This window comes from Numida meleagris, chromosome Z (assembly GCF_002078875.1).
Source record: "Numida meleagris isolate 19003 breed g44 Domestic line chromosome Z, NumMel1.0, whole genome shotgun sequence".
Taxonomy (NCBI): Eukaryota; Metazoa; Chordata; class Aves; order Galliformes; family Numididae; genus Numida; species Numida meleagris.
The window spans coordinates 51,218,503-51,239,509 of record NC_034438.1 but is presented as its reverse complement, the minus strand read 5'-3'; the positions used below and the strand labels follow the sequence as shown (position 1 = coordinate 51,239,509).

The following is a 21,007-nucleotide window of genomic DNA, read 5'->3' as shown; positions in this document are numbered from 1 at the left end:
ATAAGCAGTGGCTATATGTCCTTGGCTGCATTAGGCAAAGTACCACCAGTAGGCACGAGGTGGTGAGATCTCTCTACTAAGTGCTAGTGAGTCCACAGATGGAGAATTATGTCCAGTTCTGGGCCCTCTGGTTTAAGAAGGACAGACATACTGCAGACAGTCCAGTATAGAGCCGCAAAGATGATGATGGGACTGGAGCATGTCTCCAGTGAGAAAAGGAGAAAAGGCTGTGAGAGCTGGGACTGCTCAGCCTGAAAAAGTAAGAAAGGATCTCTTAGAAAGCTTAGAAAGGATCTTCCAGTATATAAGTACCTGAAGACACAGAGTGAAACTGAGCAAAACTCTTCTTGGCAGAGCCCAGTGACAAGGCAACAGGCAGAAAGCACAAATGAAAATACATGAAACTTCATCTACGCAGAATAATTTTTTTATTTTTTATTTTTTTACTTTTTACTGTCAAAACATGAAACAGGTGGCCTAGAGAGGCTGTAGAGATACCATCAATGCAGATACTAGAGACCCGACTAGGCATAATTATAGGCAACCTGTTCTATTGACTCTGCATGATCAGAAAAAAATGATTCAGGGAAAAAAGAGAAAATTTTTAATGTATAAATGATGCAAAGGCTTAGAGTAGTCCTCCTCACTTCATCAATTAGTAAGAACACTGATAGAGTAATTGTTCCAAACTACTTAAAAAATATTGTGAAACGTCTATAAGAGGACAACACCCTTTTTGCTTGAAAAATAAAACAACTAAGCTTTGTGTATTATAAATATATTAAATCTGATGAAATCTACACCACAGCCAATGATGTAAATACAAACAAGACAGGTCAGTTTCCTAGTTACAAATGATAACCACATTAACATATGCCAATACAGGGAAAATCTAGAAAAAGGGTACATTATTTGAAAAGAAATGTGCTTTCAACTCGCCAAAAGTAAAACACAGTCCTTGTTTCAAATATCTTTCTAAAATGCTACACTAAAAAGAGAACACTGCATTAGAAAGAACACATGGTTGACACTGATCCAGGAGAATTCGGGAGAAAGACAAACAATGCATTGCTTCTAAGTCACTAATGCTACATGTCTGTCTGTCTTCCAGTACTGTGAAGCCAGTCACTGGTATACCAGGAAGTCTGCACCACTATAAAAAGAAGCAAGAATTACACCAAATCATATAATTTATATTCATTTTAAGCACCAAAGACATCTACACCAATGGCTGCTAGCATGTAAGATTATGTGAAAACAGGAGCTCGTGGTCAACACTTCTCATTTACTCACAGAATTAGAGCATCAGCCTGCACAGAAAAGACAATTTCTTAATAGAAGGCTATAGATTACTATTTCATGCCTTCTGGTCAGAAACTACAATGAAAAAAACATCAATTTTTTGATCCTAAAGCAGAAAATTTTCCCTACGAAAGACTAATCTCAGAAGGGAAAAGAAGTGGAAGAAGGAGAATATATATAAACGCATGCACAGATTTTCACAGCTTCCTATAAACTTGTCTGAAAGTCTATCTTTTACATGATATACTGGAAGTACATTTATGAAGTAATTTTACTGAAAAAAACATTCCTTTCAATAGCGGGCAGCAAAGTTGATACTATAACACAAGCAGTATTAGACACAGCTCAGAGCAGACTTGACTATTCAAGAATTAACATTTTCTATCAATCACAGTGCTAAGTAAATACTAAACTAGTCACAGGAGTTACCAGGGAGTCCAAAACTGTGTTAGCACACTGGCTTTGGACCTTCAAAAGGTCAAGCAGCAAGGGCAACAAAAGGTACATTGAAAAATATAGTGCAGATTTGTACAGGCTGTTCTCAGTTCAGATTTCAGAATCTTGAAATTCTGATTTATTAATTATTTGAACTATTACTGCTGATACAGAAAAGTGCATTTTTATAGAATTATGTTTTTTATTAGTCAATAGAAGAAAAACAACCAAAGTTTTGAAAGAGCTAATTTTGGTAGCAGACTGGAAGACATCCCAGTAATTCTTACTCTCTCAAATTAGCAGTTGTAACAGAATTAGGCCCCAGGAGTCTGGATTCCTTTGTAAACCAGAGAACCTGACCAGCAAAGTACAGAAACTGAGGCATTTGGGAGCACAAGGCTCTGTGATACATGACTGAATTTGACATTCTTCTTTCCAGCTGGTGAACAATCTCTGCAAAAATGCACATACAGAGTAGACCTTGAGCTCCACTGGACACATAGATAGCCTCACAGTAACCTTTCTAGCAGCCACTGTAAACCTTTTCATAATCTTAAATAAATCAAAAGCATTACTCACTGATGTGCTGTATTCCTGAGGTGAATTTGGAGAGAACTGGGATATGCCATCAAGAAAACATCTATGCAGACAACAAAAGTGAATTCTGAAGGCAGTACTACTTGCTTACAGAATCCAATAGGTGAGAATCAAAGGTTTCTGTCCAAGAGGATGCAACAAAACTGCCAGATTCTCCTACAGTATACAGAAGCCACTGGGTATTTCTTGCATCTCAAACTAATGTGCCCACTAATAAGAGGTGAAAGAATGTTGCTGCGTTCTTAAAATAAAAATTTCTGACAACAACAAAACAATTATTTTTCCAAATGAAGTAGGCCTGTATCATTAGGCAGTAGCAAACTCAAAGCAATGTGATACACCATTTCACCTTTCCAGGCCCTTTGTAAAATTTACTTGGATGAAATATAAAGCAAAGCATAAGAGGCCTTCCACAACAGTAGTGTAAGGAAAAGGTTCCATGAAATTAAGTACTTGTGAAAAAATTTTTGTTTTCCTGTGTGGCAAAAGACAATGAGCTAAAGACTCTGTTGGGCAGGCTAAAAAGAGATGCCAGAAAAAAAGCATGTTCCTGCACTGAAGTAGAAACATCCTGCTTGCCTACATCCAATATGCCAAAAGGGAGGCTTCTGCTCAGTCAGATGTAATAACTTGCCTGCAGTCTATTAAGGCTATTTGAAAGAGGACAGAAGTGGCACTGGCCCACAGAATTTTGTACTTTGGCCAAAGTCCTCATATTGACTAAACCTAGTTTTAGCCTGCAAGAGGCAAAGCAGTAAATCAGATGAATCTCCCAATTTTTTCGGCCCTAGAGTTCCACGTGAGCAGCTTTTCAACTTTTTATACACAAGGACTTCACAACATCTGTAATAACACAGATGAGTGAGTTTCCTTATTCTGGTAACAAAAAGTAATTTCTGCATGTTTTTTTTAAGTAAGAGATGGTGTAATTAGATACAGACACATTAACTTGTAGACCGGCCAACTGCAGTACAATAAGGCTGTTCTGACTCACTAATATGTTAGATCCCACTGATCCACATATATCAGCTGTAACTACAATAAAACAGATCCAGCTCCACTTCAGCTAAAGATTTCAAGACTGATGCAGCATTTAAAATAACAGCCCTAATGGCTCCTCAGCTGCTTTCTCTACCAACAAAGTCCTACCCTGGTGTGCCAGATCTGACTATGAAGGTAACATGCTGGAAATGGCGTTGACACTCAGTGCCAGCTTCTGAACAAGTAGCACAGAAACTGATTTTTAAGCAAAGTACAAGGGCTATCATCATCCCTTGTACTTGACAATCCTAGGAGCAGGACAAAGACAGAATGCTGCTGTTAGGACTCTGCACAGCACTTGTAGGTACACCCATCTCCATTCAGCAGTACTGAGATCAGTGTAGATCAGACTGGTGGATAGAGCACTGTCCTCTTCCTAAAGCACAATACTTTGCAATACTCTGCAGCCCAATCAATAGCTGTCAGTTGAATGAAAGCACAATGATTTTTCAAAGTCATTTGTGAATGCACATAACTTTTGTCAGATACAAAGCCACCAGAAGTAAACATAGCAGTATACTAAGTTCATTTACTTAATATACATAAATATTTAAACACTGTGCTGGAGCAGGACTGTATGGAACAGGGCTATTTACAGAAAAGATATTTTAAAATTTCTCTCCCCCTATCATTGAACTCAGAATACAGGTCTCTTCTGGATAGCTGCTCCACTCTTCCCAAATGTAAGCATTTAAATAGCTTCAATCTTAGTGACCTAGATTTGGCTTCCTGCTCACACACATCAAGAATGCAACTTGCCACCAACTACACAACATAAACCACAGCTGAACTACAGCGAATACTGCTGTGATGCTTAATACATTTGCACCACTTAAATCTGCTAGGTAGCTCCAGTGGCAGGAGTCTTAGCATTGCAGCAATTCTATCCGGAAACTACAGATCTTTCTGGCATCAAGTTTTCAAGGCACACAGAAAAAACCCTAAACATTTATTCACCAAAATAGTCTGAAAGTTTAATTAAAACAAGCAAATAACAATACTTAGAGTCCACTTTTGACATCTTGTTTGTTCAGTGTGGAAACACAGTGACCTACAGAGCAAGAGAATGTTTTAGTAGTTGGGGAAAGGGCTAACCTGTCTTCAGCTAGGAGAGCCAGAGAGGAGTTAGGAGCAGCACAAATTTTAAAATGTGGATTTGAACTTTTTGTACTCAAGAGCTCCTCAGTAACAACTTGTTAGGTGTTAGGAGGACTTGCTGTAGCACACTGGTTTCTATCAACAAGTCTAGAATAAGCAAAAGACCATCACACTTGAAAAGAAGTACCTGAGTGCATAACTCAAGAACAAGCCTGTTTGTGTACAATAACCACTTGTATTCTCACCTGCCACTAAAAACCTGAAGTTATCAGTGGGAGCAGAAAGAAAGTTGGGAAGTCTCAGGCTCATGTTGAGGGTACTTATGAATACCTGATGCATTTAATCTGACATTATTCTGAAAGCATGACAGTCTTTAGCAGGTAAAGGTCACATCAGGGCCAGACCTGTACATAGAAAGCCATGCCTGATCTGAATTCCCTCTTTTTCTTCATCAGGGAACAGTTCTTACTGAATTGGCCTACACTACTTCTCTCTGTGCGCAATGCTCTCGAGTTTTCCAATGGAGAGCTACTGATCTGGCATGTAACCCCAATGGAGGTTACAGAGCTGTTTGCATTGGGCATATGTTCACACCAGGCAACATGTCAACCAATAACGTGCCAGTTTCCCAGAGGCGTCAGATGCTAATACAAAGATTATCTTGACACGAGAAGGTTTGCTCTCACTGAATGTTTCCTTTCCTTCTCTATAAACAGGCCGGCCAGCTGCATATGTTTTTCAAGCCTCACGGTAAATGTTTCTTTTCACTCCTATCTCAGTAAGATCATCTGGGAACACTTCAGAACTCATATTGTAGAGTTCTCATCATGTCAGCAAAGATTCTATTCACAACAGAAGCTAAAATTGACCTCTGCTCAAATTTCATCACAGAACATCAGAATTCAAACTGCCTTCTGCTCTGATCCAGGTCCAGCCAGATGCCTCTAGCTTCTGAACAGATGACAGCATCAACAACATCCCAATACAGCCAGGGCAGTTTTGCTTGGGACTGTAACAAATGCCTCCCCACTCTCACTATTCCAGAAAGCCCTGCAGGAAAAGCTGGATATTGCAACATCTTTCCTCCTTTTCCCTTCTAAACACAAGCCAAGTGACTCAGAAGTGAGCCACTTGCCAGGAATGAACAACAGACCTTTACTGTCCAGCCTTGGTTTTAAAGTTTGGCATAACCTCTTGACGTGAAAAGCAATGGCCTGAAACAGCCTACAACTGCAACGGAAATCCTACTGAACTCCAGGTATGACTCATTACCCCAGGAAACACAGGAACTTTGCATTCCAACAGTTGTGATAAAGATCATAATTGCCATAAGAGCAAGAGAGGAGGGGAGAAGTCCCTTTATGATTAAGTATCAATAAACAAGCAACAGAACAGATTCCTATCTTCCACAGAAGGTATGCATTGAAATAAAATAGGGAAATATAACCTACCAATATAACCTAAATAATAATAAATATAACCTACCTGGCACCTTTTAGATATCCTCTCAGGCCTCCCCAGAGCCTTCTCTTCTCCAGGCTGAACAGGTGGCCCAGTTCTCTCACCATTTCTTTGTAGGAGGGATGCTCCACCCCTCTCATCATCTTTGTAGCTGCCTCTGGACCTGCTCCAGCAGCTCCATGTCTTTCCTGTTCAGGGGGCCCCAATGCCTGGACGCAGTACTCCAGATGAAGCCTCAAAGGGCAGAGCAGAGTGGGATGATACCCTCCCTCTCCCTGCTGCCATCCTTCTGTTGATGCAGCCCAGGATACTGTTGGCCTTCTGAGCTGCAAGTGCACACTGCTGGCTCATATCCAGCTTTCCATCCACCAGAACCCCCAAGTCCTTCTACACAGGGCTGCTCTCCATTCTGCACTCAGCCTGTATTTGTGCCTGGAATTGCCTGGCCCCAGGTGCAGGACTTTGCAGTTGGATATCCACACATGAGCAAAAGTGAATTCATTAAAATCATGACAAAATATATAACTTGTTCCCTGATACCTTCTCTAGATGTAAATGACTTTAAACTTAGTGTCATCCAGGGAGCACTAGAAAGTGGACAGAGACCTCCTTGCAAACCTGAATGCCCAGTGATAGAGTAGGGATGAAGTTGTTCGCAAGAATAAAATATACAGCAGACTGAAGCAGTAAATACACCTAACCAAAACAGCTGCCATCTTTGGTTTAACAAAAGGCAGACAAGGTTTGCTCTCAGACAGATGAAATATGCTCTGATTTTATTTTAGCCACCTGGCAACACTCCCTGAAGAGAGTACAGGGTAGGAAGAAGGGTTTCTGCTCAAAAACTCCTGGAGTTGATTACTTCCAAAGACAGGTGGCTACATGGTCAAAAGCTACACTGAAATGAGAACTGCACATTGTTTCAAGCAAAATATCTAGCTTGTGAACAATTATGCCTGTTATGATTAAGAAACAATAAAACTGAAAGCTCAAGCACATAGCCTGAAGCTTCTAAGATGACTAACATCCATTTAAGTTCTCTCTTCGTTAGTAATTTTTCAAAAAACACCATTAAAACAGAAAGAAGTCAAAGCTTTGGAAGCGATATCTGATACAAGAGATCTTTCTTTCTGACCAGGATTCCAGCAATAGCAAGCACTATCAGTACTCAAGTCATCCATATCCTCCTAAACTGTCTATTTCTTTTCAGTTCACTGCAAGGAACAGCCACAGTGACTGTTTACAGCTATTACTTGCAGTCTTGAAAACTGTAAGACACATGGATCAGCCACAGAAATTATTTAGTTTTGCACACTTTGCTTTCCCAAGGAGAATGTCATTGAATGCCATTCAAATTGAACTACCAGTACAATCTAAGAGCTCTGATCAGTATCTGAGGACTTGTAATAAAGGTGAAACATGATCTGTTGGAAGTAAAAGCCATCAGATACAACTCAAAATGTTAGGACGGGAGATTCAGTAAGCTTGATGTCTAGCACAGTCCTGCATGTACATACAGCAATAGTCATTAATGTACACAATGAAGGAAGGGCTAGATTTGCTGTTCAGTTCTGAAGATAAAGATAGTTTGACTTAGAATACCACCTCTATATGAGGTAGAATTGTTGTCATATCCCATCACGGATTTTTGTCTCTTACAATCCAAGCCCTTGCATGAAATGGAAGACAGCTGACTTGCTAGCACAGAAAAGCGAAAGAGATGTGAACACTGAAATTACTGAGAAAAAATGTTTCAGCTCAGCAAGTGATGGATGGGAAGAGCAACCAGTCCCCAGCATTTATAAACCTTAAGTGTTGTACACAGAACTGTCCAGCTGCTCTTGTTCAATACCTTGCATTTGCTTGCAACTTTACTGTAGTTGTTAGGCTACTCAAACAAACCATGATGAGATGCTGATTTGTAGTTGAAAGCCTTGTTACAAAGAAATCTGTTAGTAACGCAGCATTGTTTTTTCCCCTTGGTGTAACACTTGCACACAACAGTACAGAACCTGAAGTGTTCTGTATGAATGTTTGCAGCTATAGACAAAATGCTCTCAGGCATACAGTCTTTCACGTTATCATCCAAGAGCATTCGTGTTTGCACAAATATCTAACAACAGCAAATAAATCTGGCTAGCATTCAGTAAAGCATCTTGAATAACAGACCCTACTCTTAGGAAAACCAAACCACAGTCATGGCAAACACCATTAATCAGTTTTCTTCCCTCCTTGCAACAGAAGCGTCACAAATCATGAAGAGTAACGTGGTATTTTCCACTGAGGTCAGGTCAGAAAATGCCATATTTTAAAATTCATTCCAGCCACGATCCTGCTGCATACAACTGAGTCAACGCTTTCTGACGATTTCTCCAGTTACACTTATTTTCTAGTATGTGCTTTTAAACCAACAATGAGAGTGCATGCAAAAGTTTTTAAAGCACAAAGCCACATCCAAAGAGATGACTGTAGAAAGCTGTGTCTGTTTCTGGGTGTTATGTTCTGGTTTTAGAGAAAGACACACAAAGATCCACACAAAGAGAGATTAGGATGAGCAGTCTGTTGATCTGCTCTATGTTCCACTATAATCCCAAGTTTTCTCAGTGGTGGTGCATCCTGCTGCCTAGGGAAAGGAGCACATACAATACAGAAAAGTAATGGTAGATCTGAAAGACATTCTTCTTCCCTTCTCTCCTTCTTCTCTTTTTGTTTTAATTGAGACAGCAACACAGACATCTTCTTGTCCACCGGAGGCTGCATTACAGCCATAACAACTGCTCCACGAAAGCTCAAGAGGGCTCAGCTCTGCCACCACACGTAACTGCCTTGCAGCCAGTTCTATACAAGTGCAATGGTTTGACAAACCACAGGAGAGATAACCACGGCGCTAGAGCTACAAAATCCAGTGCTTTTTCACACAGCTTTCAAAATTACCTACTCCACAGAAAATGAATGCAGAATTCAAAATAAGTCCAGGTTTCCTATAGACAAGCCTTATTTCCCCAGTTTGCCTAGTTTTTTCTTAATTACTAGTCTGGCCTACAAGAGCAAGTGTTTTGCATACCTACATCCTGCTTCATAATGCCAAGCTGTGTGCAAACTCCACAACTCCATTTCACCAACTCATGACACTGAGCAAGGCAGAACCAACAAAACCTCAAACCAAGCTTGAATTCTTCCATGTTCTTTTTGAATACCTTGATGTAGCTCAAGAAATCCAATCATAGTAACACATCACAGTCCCAGAGCAAGCATAAACATACCACCCCTTTAGATCTTTGTCTGTAAAACTATAACAGAAACAAATGCACTTATCAGCGCATCAACATTGACCAAAGTGAGAAAAGGCTTATCTGCCCACACCTAAAAAGGGCAGGCTACTCCTGCAGAGAATAGCCTCAAATCATGTCAGCAAGCATACAGTCAACAAATAGCTGAGTTTGTATAGGTACTTAAGATATTCCAAAAAAGCCCTTTCAAGAAGAACTCTTCATAGCCAGAAACCAGAGAAGGTAAGGGGCTGTATGTTACATTACCAGTCTCCACAAAATGCACAGAGCACAAAAGCTGAGTTTCTGACCACTTCCCACTGAAGTTGTAAGCCCCTTTTGTGACACTGATGTGAAGTCATACTAAAAGGTGGGCAAATTGATAAGGCAAGATGTTCAGTCTCTGTAACAAGCAGACGACTGTCTGAATCCTCATCCTTCATTTACTTTTAAAGGTAAGAAAATCTCCTTGGTTTAGACAACAGATAAAAACAAAAAAGATGCAGGAGAAACTGCAGCTATTGATTTAACAGCTGATTTCAGAAACAGATTCCATTTACTTAAGATTTCACTCATGTTTTGCCACTAGAGACTTTCAGAGTTCAGTTGAAAAGCCAGCAGGTGAAAAAATTCTGTTTACCAGCAAGATAGACAAAATATTACAGTTGAAAAGGCATCTTCTCCTTACAAAAAGTACTGTGTTTGTTTCACTACATGCTGTGCTAATATTTACTGTACCATCTTGTTTTACTTTGAGCTAGCTTACCATTCCAGTATAATACAGTAGAAAAGGACTTCCAGCAAGTTGTACTCCTTCTGCACTGTCAGCTGAGATTAGGACAGAAATTCCTTTTTACTTCAGAAGTCAAAAAGTCATCTTGGTGAGAAGTGACAGACACCCCACCAAGAAAAAAAAAACCCACAACAATTAACATCTCTGGAATAAGGCTTGTGATTCAAATTTTACCATTTAGTCCATTTCCAAGTTGCATCTAGTCCTATGAAGATGAAAACATTGAAACAGAAGACAAAAAATGACCAAAAAACAAGAAAAAAAGACAACATTTTGTCTTAGCTAAAACTCATTTTGCATAGTATATTTTTGCATCAAAGTCATGGCAACAGAATCCTGTGCATCCGCTTAACACTCTCTGGTCTAAATTAGTAGCCAGAAATTACCACAGGAATTGATTCCCTTGCAGTTCTGACTCCAGTGTTGAGATCTTGCCTATAAAGCCAAAGTATGGCGTAGCAATAAGCAAGATCTGTCTACCCAATTCCAATTCTAGACCAAGGCTGGAGGGGGAGAGTTACCCTTTTAGGAAACAGCCAAGCCATGTATTTTACATTTACTCAGCTGCACAAAGTAGACAATAAGGTTTCTTTCTTTTTATTTTCACGTATTTGTAAGCCAGTATGCACCCTAAGCAGCAAGTAACACCATATTAAACATTAGGGAGAATGCTTTAAATTATTTCAGTGAAGGAGACAGAGTTAAATATAGAGAAATGCTATTCATTTTATGTACAGCTGGTTTCCACCCCCAGTTATGCAGCTAATTATAGCAACCACACTACATCACATTCCCTCCCAACATAAGAATTTCTGGCTTTATCCCCTCACAATCACCATGGGGTGCAAAGTGTTCATGGTGGCCACTGGCCATGAATCTAAAGCGATGCAGATGTGAGGTCTGCTCCTTTGCTCAGAGAGAAGGTGAGGACTTAGACTGAAGCAGCCCCACTATTATTTCTGTCTTGCCTCAACTCATGCACATCAGGCCTACTGGAAAGGAAGAAGTCTTCTTCTGTATTGCTTTCCACTACACAATAACAATGGGATAGTCAAGGTGTTTCTAATAAAGCAAGAAACAATTTCAAATAGATTCCGAAGCACAGGAGGTATCTAACTAACTTTAGTTCTCTTAATGTGTACAGTGCGGTCCTTTACAGAGCTCCTAACATGTAAATAAACCTGTCTTGTTACTAGTCAAAAGTTCTTGTTTGTGTGCTGTTGAACTTCAAACTTCACCCGATGCAACCGCAAACCAAGAGCTGAGAGAACATACACATCACATTTCAAGAGTGAAGTTACCTTTGCACTTTTTCCCACCTTGTACTTGAAGAAAAACAAATCTTGTTGTGCCAGAATGACCAGCATGCAGTCACACCATTTGGCAACAGGACAACATATATGCGAGTTCTAGTGAGGAATCCACAACAATGTACGAGATGGATGGATGATGGATGAAATTCCCATTTGTGGCCAGCTTCTAGCCATGACTAGCACAATGTTAAACCTTCACGCAGACTCTATAGCTGGAGCACACACAAATGTAGGTGCTAGAGAACAAACTTGAAGTTTTTTCAAAACTACATCAACTGTAAAGCTTAGTGGATAGGCACACTAACTCTTACATGTTGGCTAGAGCTATTTCTAATATTCAAGTACAAGCAAATAACAAGTCTTAAACTGTGGGGCCATTACAGTGCCAAAAGATCACAGGCTGGTTTATTCGGCGTAGCCACCTTGAACAGGCCAGAAATTTTCTTTCTTAACATTTCATACTATACACACTACTATATCCAGGCTAATATTTATCAAAGCAATTATCACTGTTCTTTTTGCATTATTAGCAGCTGGAAACTTGGCGCCAGCAAACAACATGCCAGAGGCAACCTGGTAAAGGAAGAAGGATTTTACAAGACCTGACTCACCACCAATGCACTGCAGTGACTATTCAGATGAAGCTACGTGTCTGAACAAAAAAACAGCCTCTTTAGTTACAAGGGAAACTGACACTCAAGGCCTTCTGAAGTAGGTGCAGGTTCATGGGAATGCTGTTTTTTGTACACTCCCAGCATTTCTGTGACAGCCTAAAGGAAGACAGTCCTACTGCTCCCAGCATGCCCATGGGGAGCTCCCAGTTAAGACAGATGAACTTGCTCTTCCTAGGCTGTCTGTCATGCACTGAAGATGCCACCATGATTCAGGCATGAAGTTTTACTGCAGTACCTAGAAAAAAAAAAAGCAATGAAGTGTATGAAGGTGTTTTCTGTTCTAGCACTGGCTGCACGCTTTCTGCAGCTAGGGAAGGACCCAAAGCACAAAATCACTAGGTGTCAGAAAGTCAAACTTGCCCACTGTTCTTTTGCTGCATAGCCAGAATGAAGTGGATAGAAACAGGACAGAAAAAAATATAGGAAGAAGGATGCTAATGCTGTGAGCCTGTGGACAAAGCAGTGAACTTTTACTTGAAATCCTCTATTCTTGTTTAACCTCAAGAGCAGCTACTGTTGGTACAATTCTCGCATCTCTGGATGGAGACTCTGTTCTTTCTTATCTAGCACTGGTCTTAGTTTATGTTCACCAGCAAAACTTCACCAATGGCGTAGATGTGCCTTCACCCAGCTTGAAGAACATGTTGAAAAAGACAGGCAAGATTGTAAGATAACAACAGGCATCTGAATCAAATGCTCTAAAACATTCTTGGAAAGCCTTTCCAGCTCTTCAGGTCCAGCATACACAAATTTCTCCTGTAACTGCAGGCCATTCCTGGAGTACATACAGAAGCTGAACTAGTCAACCTGTCTTGTACACGTTGACTTGCATGGGGAAGGACACCTTCCTTTCAGATTACATGCAGAAGTCCTTCTGGGACTTGCTTTCATCTTCCAGTATTCAAGGGATATTGGCAGCATGCTGCTGTGCTGATTCAGGACCAACTCAAAACCATGCACGTTGACATTTCCACACATCTTGTGAGTCAACATATCCTACCTACAAGATCTAACACACCCAGTTCCAGGACAACTGTGCAAGTAACCTCCTGCAAGAAATACATTAAACAACAAAATGAAATTCCTACTCCCCAGTATCAAACCTCTGCCTTTAATTTTCCTGAAATAGCCTTGAGTTGCCTCTGAAGTTATCCCTAAGAGAATCCCAGAATGCCTTAGGTTGGAAGCGACCTTAAACACTACCTAGTTCCAACCTCCTGCTGTGGGCAGGGTTGATATGCACTAGATCAGGCTGCCCAGCACCTCGTCCAACCTGGCCTGGAATGCCTCCAGACAAGACAGCCCCAGTGTGTATTTTATCAGTTGCACTGTGACAGGCTTCTGAAGCCTGTTCACAGCATAGCATTTACTCCATGTGGAATACAAGGCAAGTTACAGACACATGATGAGAGGACAAAGGGATCACACTCCAAATTCCTAGAGCACTACAGTCACAAACCACTTCCCTACACAAAACAATAGGAAGCAAACTACCAAGAACAGAAGTGAAAGGCTTACAAGCATCCTAAACTCTCATTTGGTGCATGGCCAGAGAAAACCATTAGAAAAGGAAGGAAAAAACAAAGATGTAGCTTTGCAGCCCTCCTGCAACAGAGAGAAGGCTAAGAAGACTGAACGTGAAGGAGGAAAAAAAGGCCATAAGCAAATTGCTTAACTGTTGTATTAATACACCTTAAAACATTATGTTTTGGCCATTCTTGCTATGTACGCAGATGACAGCCTTGCCATCACCAAGTAGAGCAATGCAGACTCCAGCCCCCATGCTCACTTTTTCATTTCACCACATGACAGTACAAACCATCTATATATGATGGGCAGCCCCAGAGCAGTTTTTTTAGATATCAAGGCAGGTACAAGCACATGAAAAGCCTTCATAGCAGTTACTGTCCACTATCTGACATTTTCAGAAACAAAACACAGTTTTGCGTGTCAAAAAAACATTTTAGTTTCACAGCAGCTGTAATATCCAAGTGAACTGACATGCATCACATGTGCAATTTTCGTTTCTTACCTGTCATTATTCTCTGGGCTTCATATGGTTCCATATAGCCAGTGTTCTCCCCTTTTACCATTTTGTTCAACTCACTTTTGGCATCAAACGGATCTGAGTAGTCATCAGCTATCAAGACCTGAAAGACAGGAAAGTAACTGTTACTAGAATCTCAAGTCAGATATACAAAGCGGAATGCAGTTAACACTCTAATGGCAAAAAATCCGAAACTTCACACAGCTGCATCATATGCCATCTTCAGAGTACAATCTTGGTTCAGAGGACAGACAGAACTGCTACAGATCACTGACTAACCGGTGCTGAGATCTGCTTGCTTCTTTTCATCCCAGAGACTGCACAAAAACAGTCTGTGTGTCAAAAGTTTTCCAATTAGCAGAAGATACAGAATAATTGGGATGGGCAAACTAGAAGGATCTAACCACTCAGCATGTTCAATCCAGTGTAATTCTTATCAGAGATTTTTGCTAATACTTGGCAAAAAAAACACACTTTCACCTGCACATACTTCATCACTTCTGCTTTTTAGCTTTATAAGGTACAATTCACAATACTGCTAAAGAATTTATCTGCTGATAGGAATCATTCCTCCCTATTACTGAAGGGGCTGAGATAATATAGGTTTCCAGAAGCTGACAAGGGAGCCTGAGAAATGAAAGAAGCCCTCATGTGAAAGTTATTGCAGAGCATGTATGTGTAAAGCAGGACAAGAAAAGGAGTCTGAAGCTGAGAAAGCAGCGGCAGGTTTCTGTCTCTCAGTGCCAGAATCCCACAGAACAGTGCAGCGGTTCTGTTGGGATGGATCCCACCCTGCCCAGTCCCGAATTCAGACTGGGGGAAGCCTGAAGGATTCTGCCCTGAAGGCGACTCTCCTTCAGAGGGATTTTTTCAACCATGACTCTTCCTGTCCCACCAGTTTTACACCTTTAAGACCAGTAACAGTGAGACTGAAATCAGATTGCTATGCCAACAGCTCCAATTTTTTAAACAAAGACCCAGGGGTTCATTGCTAGCTCTAACACTGAAGCTGCATCTGTTCCAGCTCCTCCTGCCAGAATATCCCACCAGATAGAGGAAAAACACCACTCTCAAGCATGTCCCAGCAGGAGATTTTTGAAGATGCATTTATTATCACTGACCACAAAGGCGTAAGTGTCAGAACAAGGCTTAGCTGTCCTCCAGTTACAGGTTAACAGCTGGGTTACCAAACAGTCTTGGATTGACATTTTAATTAGAAATCAAGTGTGTTTTCCCTCACTCAAAAGCGCTTGGAAATCTGTTCGATGAAAGCACCAGACTGACAAGGTAATAGAGGGAGGAAAAAATAGTTCTCTCTGGTAGGTACCAAAATGATGGTCTCATTGTTGGAGAAAAGGCCCCTCCCCCCATCACAGGCGACATATGCCCAAGCAGCAAATCAGCTGCAAATCAGAGACGCGTCAGCTGCTGCGCAGACTTAAGACAAAGGCAACGATGCGCATCATGCAGCACTAATTTCTGCTCCTCAAAAGGAGAGGTTTATCTCTAAAAGCCCTGCAGCTGAAATGCCCATCCATTTACGCTTCTGATGCAATTCTGTCAAGAGCTGACGGGCTCCCTGCTGCTCTCCTATTACAAATGTCAACATGTAGTATCTGCCTATCCTTAGCATAACTATACCAAAACATGAAGCAGAAAACAGTCTTACAGACAGTTATTTGATATTTCTCCCAGTATATTTTTGGCAAATTAGGAAGAAGGAAAATTGTACAGACAAAATGCTGTCAAATGAGGTAAAAATCAAGACCGATTTGCTGTAAGTCAAGAGCTCATGATACCTAATGTGAACACAAAGACTTCAGCAACTAACTTGGTATTCAGAAGAGATCTAACAAAACCTGCTTTCTAACAATTAGAAGATTTGTAAAGAAGTCCCAATCCACATTATTTCATTGTTACATTTTTTATTATTAATACAGTATCCATGAATCTGTCCCAGATCAGACTTTGGCTGGAAATACACCTGCTACCGTATTCCCCAGTGTGAAAATCTCCCCTAGCTTGAACAGTGGTGCAACTCCTCCCATCCTGAAGAATAATATGTCAAAGCACTAAGCAATTGTGTACAGCAAATTATAACCATGTTTTCAATGAGATCACCTGTAAGAGTTGTAAGATTGAGCAAACTTCTCTCCAAAAGGTCCCCCCAGAAAACACAAACACATCTCCAACCCACGCTACAGCACTAGCAGTCTGCTTCCCTCTCCTCAAGCTGTGCATCTGCACTTCTCTATTAAAAGTAGCTTTACAGATAGGAGCTGTAAGAAAGCCTCCTAAGTGACTGTTATGGTTTCCATTTATATTAAAATGTATAAATTCTCAGCCTAGATATGGCAGCTGGCCAATAACAACATTCGATTTCTTCTGTATTTGCTAACAGCTACCAATTTTAAACTTCTTTCAAAAAAAAGGCTTAATTCAAAAATGCCATCAAGGCCTCCAATTAATATATTTGTTAGTTCCATTATAACGCCAATCTCAGCAAGCACTACCTTGTCAGCCCATCACGCGAGTTCCGTTTAACACCAGCTAGTGTTCACCACATATACCCCTTGCTGTGCAGTGAGGCTCTGCAGACCGTGATCTGAAAAATCTCTATGCCATGCGGAGAAGATGCCGTCATCCCTCCCACTACAGGCATGTGGGAACAGGCCTTTCCACACAATAATCAAGCACCTCCGTATTCACTAATGCTCATCAGTGTTTCAGATGGAGACGATGATGTCATGGGTTTCTCTCCCAACAGCCTTTCATCTACTGCCTAGCAAAGCAGTCTCAGTCAGCCATTTGTTTTCTGCGGTTCACGGGCCAAGGCCAGCATAGGTGATCCCAGCCCGTGGCCTGCACACACTCATTCACATCTTGGAGTAAGCGCACTTCCAAGGCAAGTGGCTAATCTTGTCTGACTGGCTTCCAGATTGATCCTTCATGTTAGTGACTGACAGTGACAGGAGAGAGTTGGGAACGGATGCCAGCTGTCAACTACCAAGACACTTCTCCCAGAAGTCTCAACTGGTCAGGATACTCACAAGCTGATGCTGCACCTGCTCCATATGCCACAGACAAGGAGGAGTGGCAACACACTGAGGTTCTGTAAGCAAGAGGCTAGATAGGGCATTCACACACAGTCTGACCTCAGTGGGACACAGATAACTTGCCTCTTCCCTTTGCCAAATCCAGCCATATTTCATGCAGGTCCCAGCTGTCAAAATGAATCACAGATATCAGGAAATCCCCAGATGGCCTGAGGCAGCCATGAGGGTTCCAAATGTCTCAATTTGCTGTGTGTACCAAGAATTGACCTAAGTTGCATACTGTTCAGTAATGAAACCACATACTACAGAAAAATTTTGATGATTCCACTTTAGATACACAATCGACAATCAAGAAAAACAAGAAGTGAAGACCTCTCCCTATTACAATCAGCAGACTAGTGCACTTAGTGCACAGCTTATCCTAGCACCACGCAGCAAAAGTTAGACATTCCACCTCCCCAGCACAAATGTGCTGTGACAGTGAACAAAAATATAAATAACAAACCATGGGAGCTACGGTTTTCTATGTGACTGTTTTTGTCAGACGCACAGATGATGCAAGTTTTAAGTCACCCTGTAGTCAATAGACAGTTTAGTCATGTCACTGTCAAATTTCCAGCTCTTCTCAAATAAATCAAGTCTTAATTCCCATGCAGCTTAAAAATGTGGTTAAGAACTATTTGCATGCAACCAACCAACCAAAAAAAAATAAACAACAAAAAGCACACACACAACTCACCAAGCCAAAAGCCCACCTTAAACACAGATTTAAATGGTTTCTAAAAATGCATCTGTGCTGCCTGATGTCAACCAACCAGGATTTTATTTGCTTTTTTACTTTTTTAAATATAGTGCAACTACTTAGCTGCACTTGCAAATAGGATTTGTAAATAGGATTCAGTAGCATTACTATTCATATCCAGCATTTAAATACCCAGAAGTATGCTTTCCAGACTTCACTAGAGAGATTTGCAAGTACATGATTTGCAAGTACCTACAGCCTATGACAGGGCCTAGCTCAGAGCTGCCATTCTGAACATTAGTTAGAATAACCTGAACTTGTGTTTCCCCATACAGTAAGCTGTTGCAGAGATCAAAGCACACCTGTTCCAGGTGACACAGTGATGCTGTTGACATACATTACACTTTGCCTCAAGTGCCCAAGCTATTCTGACAATTGTCACTACTTCCATCAATGAAGGTACGACATTGTAAGCCAGAGTTGTAAAAACTGAGTCCCAAAAAATGACAAGACTTCTGAACAGCATCCACTTTGCTATCCCACCACATTCTGCCCTGCAACATGTTCACACTGACACTACTCCAGCATAAGGATGGGCACCACTTCTCCCAGAGGTTTCAGCTGCGGAAACAAGACATGGGATGAGCAAACAAATACCAAGTACTGTGGGAAAGGGGTGCCTAATCAAGCTGTTAGGACCCTGAGTGAACCAGTTTGGGTGACCGCTTTCCAAACCTGCTACATGTTGGCTCATCCAGCCCCAAGTCACACAGCCAGCACCGTTCACCCTTTCCTTCTCTAGAGTTAAAGCAAAAACTTTCTGCTCTGTCTTCAAGCCAAAGTACACAGGAAAAAAAATACACTTAAAAACCCTCAATAAAAATATACTCTCACCCTGCAGAACAGGTAGAAGCATTTCAGCACACAACTGACAGCAACAAGAGATCCTGAGGCATGCACCTTATTTTGCAGGTACTCACCTGTCTCAACATTTTCTGGTTTTCCCAAATCACCAGCATCACCAGAATCATTAACTATATCAGTGGCTGAAAGTCTAACCAGGTTTTCCTGGTGCAAAGAAGCTATACGTGTAGAGAGCACTGCAAGTCCTCACTGTTCTAGGCACTCCATGTACAAGGAGGAATCCTGGCAATTACCACATCTACTCAAACCAAAGGTTGAGATCCCATCCGTTCAGCACAATTCAGGATCTCTGAGGAATTTCAAACTTAATGCAGTACACAATCTTCGTCTTTAAAATGGAAATAATGTTTGGAGCATAACAGCTTGGACCCTGATACACTAGGGTCTGGCTCCTCCACCAAAAAGGAAGACCATGAATTTTAACAGAGTAAGCACAATGTAGGAAAATAGGGCTGAGTCATGCTACTGCACGAAGCTTGTCCCTACAGGGTCTGCGAAGCCTGTATTCCAGATGCTACACAGTGAACAAGCTTCAACACTGAGGCCATTTAGAGTGCAGTTTCAGAAACTCTGATAGAATTTGTCTAAGCATAATCCTATCACTTAACTGAGCAAAGTACAGGCAGACCAAAGAGGTACAGAGACTCACCTAACTCACTCTCTTACAAAAACAAACAAACAAACAAAGAACATCCAGCTTTTGTTTTCAGCCTTTCAAATAAACTACTTTTCCACTGAATGTTCTTGCAGTGTAATCCATTTACTTGTACATGCACTTATCTGATTGCATTAATCTTTCTTTCCAACAAAAGTGAATCAATGTTGCCTTTGGAGGAATGGTATATAGGGAAAAAAAAACAAGTCTATTAAAGACAAAAGCCAGAAGCATAGCCAATAACATCTCAGGAAGAAATCCTATTAGAATAACCAAATATCAATCATATGAAGGAAATTCAAGACATGTTTAAGAATTCCTCAACATAAAGAGAAAACAAACAATATTGTTTTCTATTGTGTAGATCTAGTAACACTCAAGGTATAAACAAACACAAGCAAGAGAAACTCTGAAATATAAGTCCAATTATATAAAATTAAGTGAATCTTATATTTGACTTTACTAGATCAAAGACATCAACATGGAATTAGGGAACACTCCCAGGAGTTCTCCCAAGCAGGTAGCCTTTTAAAAGGCAAAAGAAAATGAGCATGGCTCAGTTACTAGGTAAGCAAATTCCAAGCAACAGCACCAGTTAAGAAGCCAATTAGGAAATACAAGACGTTTTCAAAAACAAAACTCAGAAAATCACATACAAGCTGAAATTCAGTTTTAATCCTACAGTATGTATTAACTCAGCTGCAGGCATCACCGTCTTTCTCACCCACAGTCTTACAACACTATGCAAGTCCTACATATGTCATTATGTTACATGCAAGTTTAATTGTGTTTTTTGTATATGCAAAAAGCATGACTTGCATAAGAAATCAGTGGAAGAAAACAAAGAACAAGCCTAATGCATGATTTTGCAGATATCCTTATCTCATTAAAAACACTAAAAACCTCTCCTGGTAGCCAAACCTTTGGTAGACTTACTATTATAGATCCTTTTAGGGGGAGATTCACCATTATTTTGTAATTAAATCCCCCACCAGAAAAATGACAGACTGCACAGTCTGCCTTTCCCAGCTTTTGTGACTGGCATTTAAATCTACCAATATCACAGACAAGAACACGCAGCTGGCAGCAGATACAGGAGGAGCTCCCATTTAAAATGAGCCCTCTCATGTTGAGTCAGAGAACACCACAGTTAAAACACTTAACAGAATGCACTGAAAATTCTTCATCGTCTCTGAGAATTTACAGTCACAAAAGACCAGTTGTTAGGTACAGTATAAATCACTCTGTATTACATGTTGCTTTGCTTTTTGTTTGCTTCTTTTAACTACCTTGTGGTATTTTTGACAAATCCAGACTTCCCTTTGTCCCAAAGGGATTTCCAGGTCTCACATCCCAAACATGCCCTAGACAGATGTTTCCTTAAAAATAACACTTTCATGTAATACCCAGGCAGGTACGCATCAGAAAGGTCTCTGATGAGACTTCAGCCTGTATACTTAAAGACTCACAAGTTTTATCCAGATTTGTTCTCCAAGCTAACAAAAACTTGCATTTATGCTTTCTTCCAAGAAGAAATGAATTCAAGAATATGCTCAAGTAATCCTCCCCACAGCTTCCATACTGCTTCCTCCCTCCCTCC

The 21,007-nt window shown here is 40.7% G+C and overlaps 1 protein-coding gene across 3 annotated transcripts in view; it reads right to left on the bottom strand.

The window, feature by feature from the left end:
- The window catches only part of SHB (SH2 domain containing adaptor protein B), a 72,034-nt gene that overhangs the window by 34,627 nt on the left and 16,400 nt on the right, over window positions 1-21,007 (bottom strand). For all 3 annotated transcript variants that reach the window (XR_002433283.1, XM_021380149.1, XM_021380148.1), the window contains exon 2: window positions 14,016-14,133. Coding sequence is in view for 2 of the 3 variants with exons in the window: in XM_021380149.1 (XP_021235824.1) it covers window positions 14,016-14,133 (118 nt within the window). In the remaining variant the exon portion in view is untranslated. The remainder of the gene's footprint in view (window positions 1-14,015; window positions 14,134-21,007) is intronic.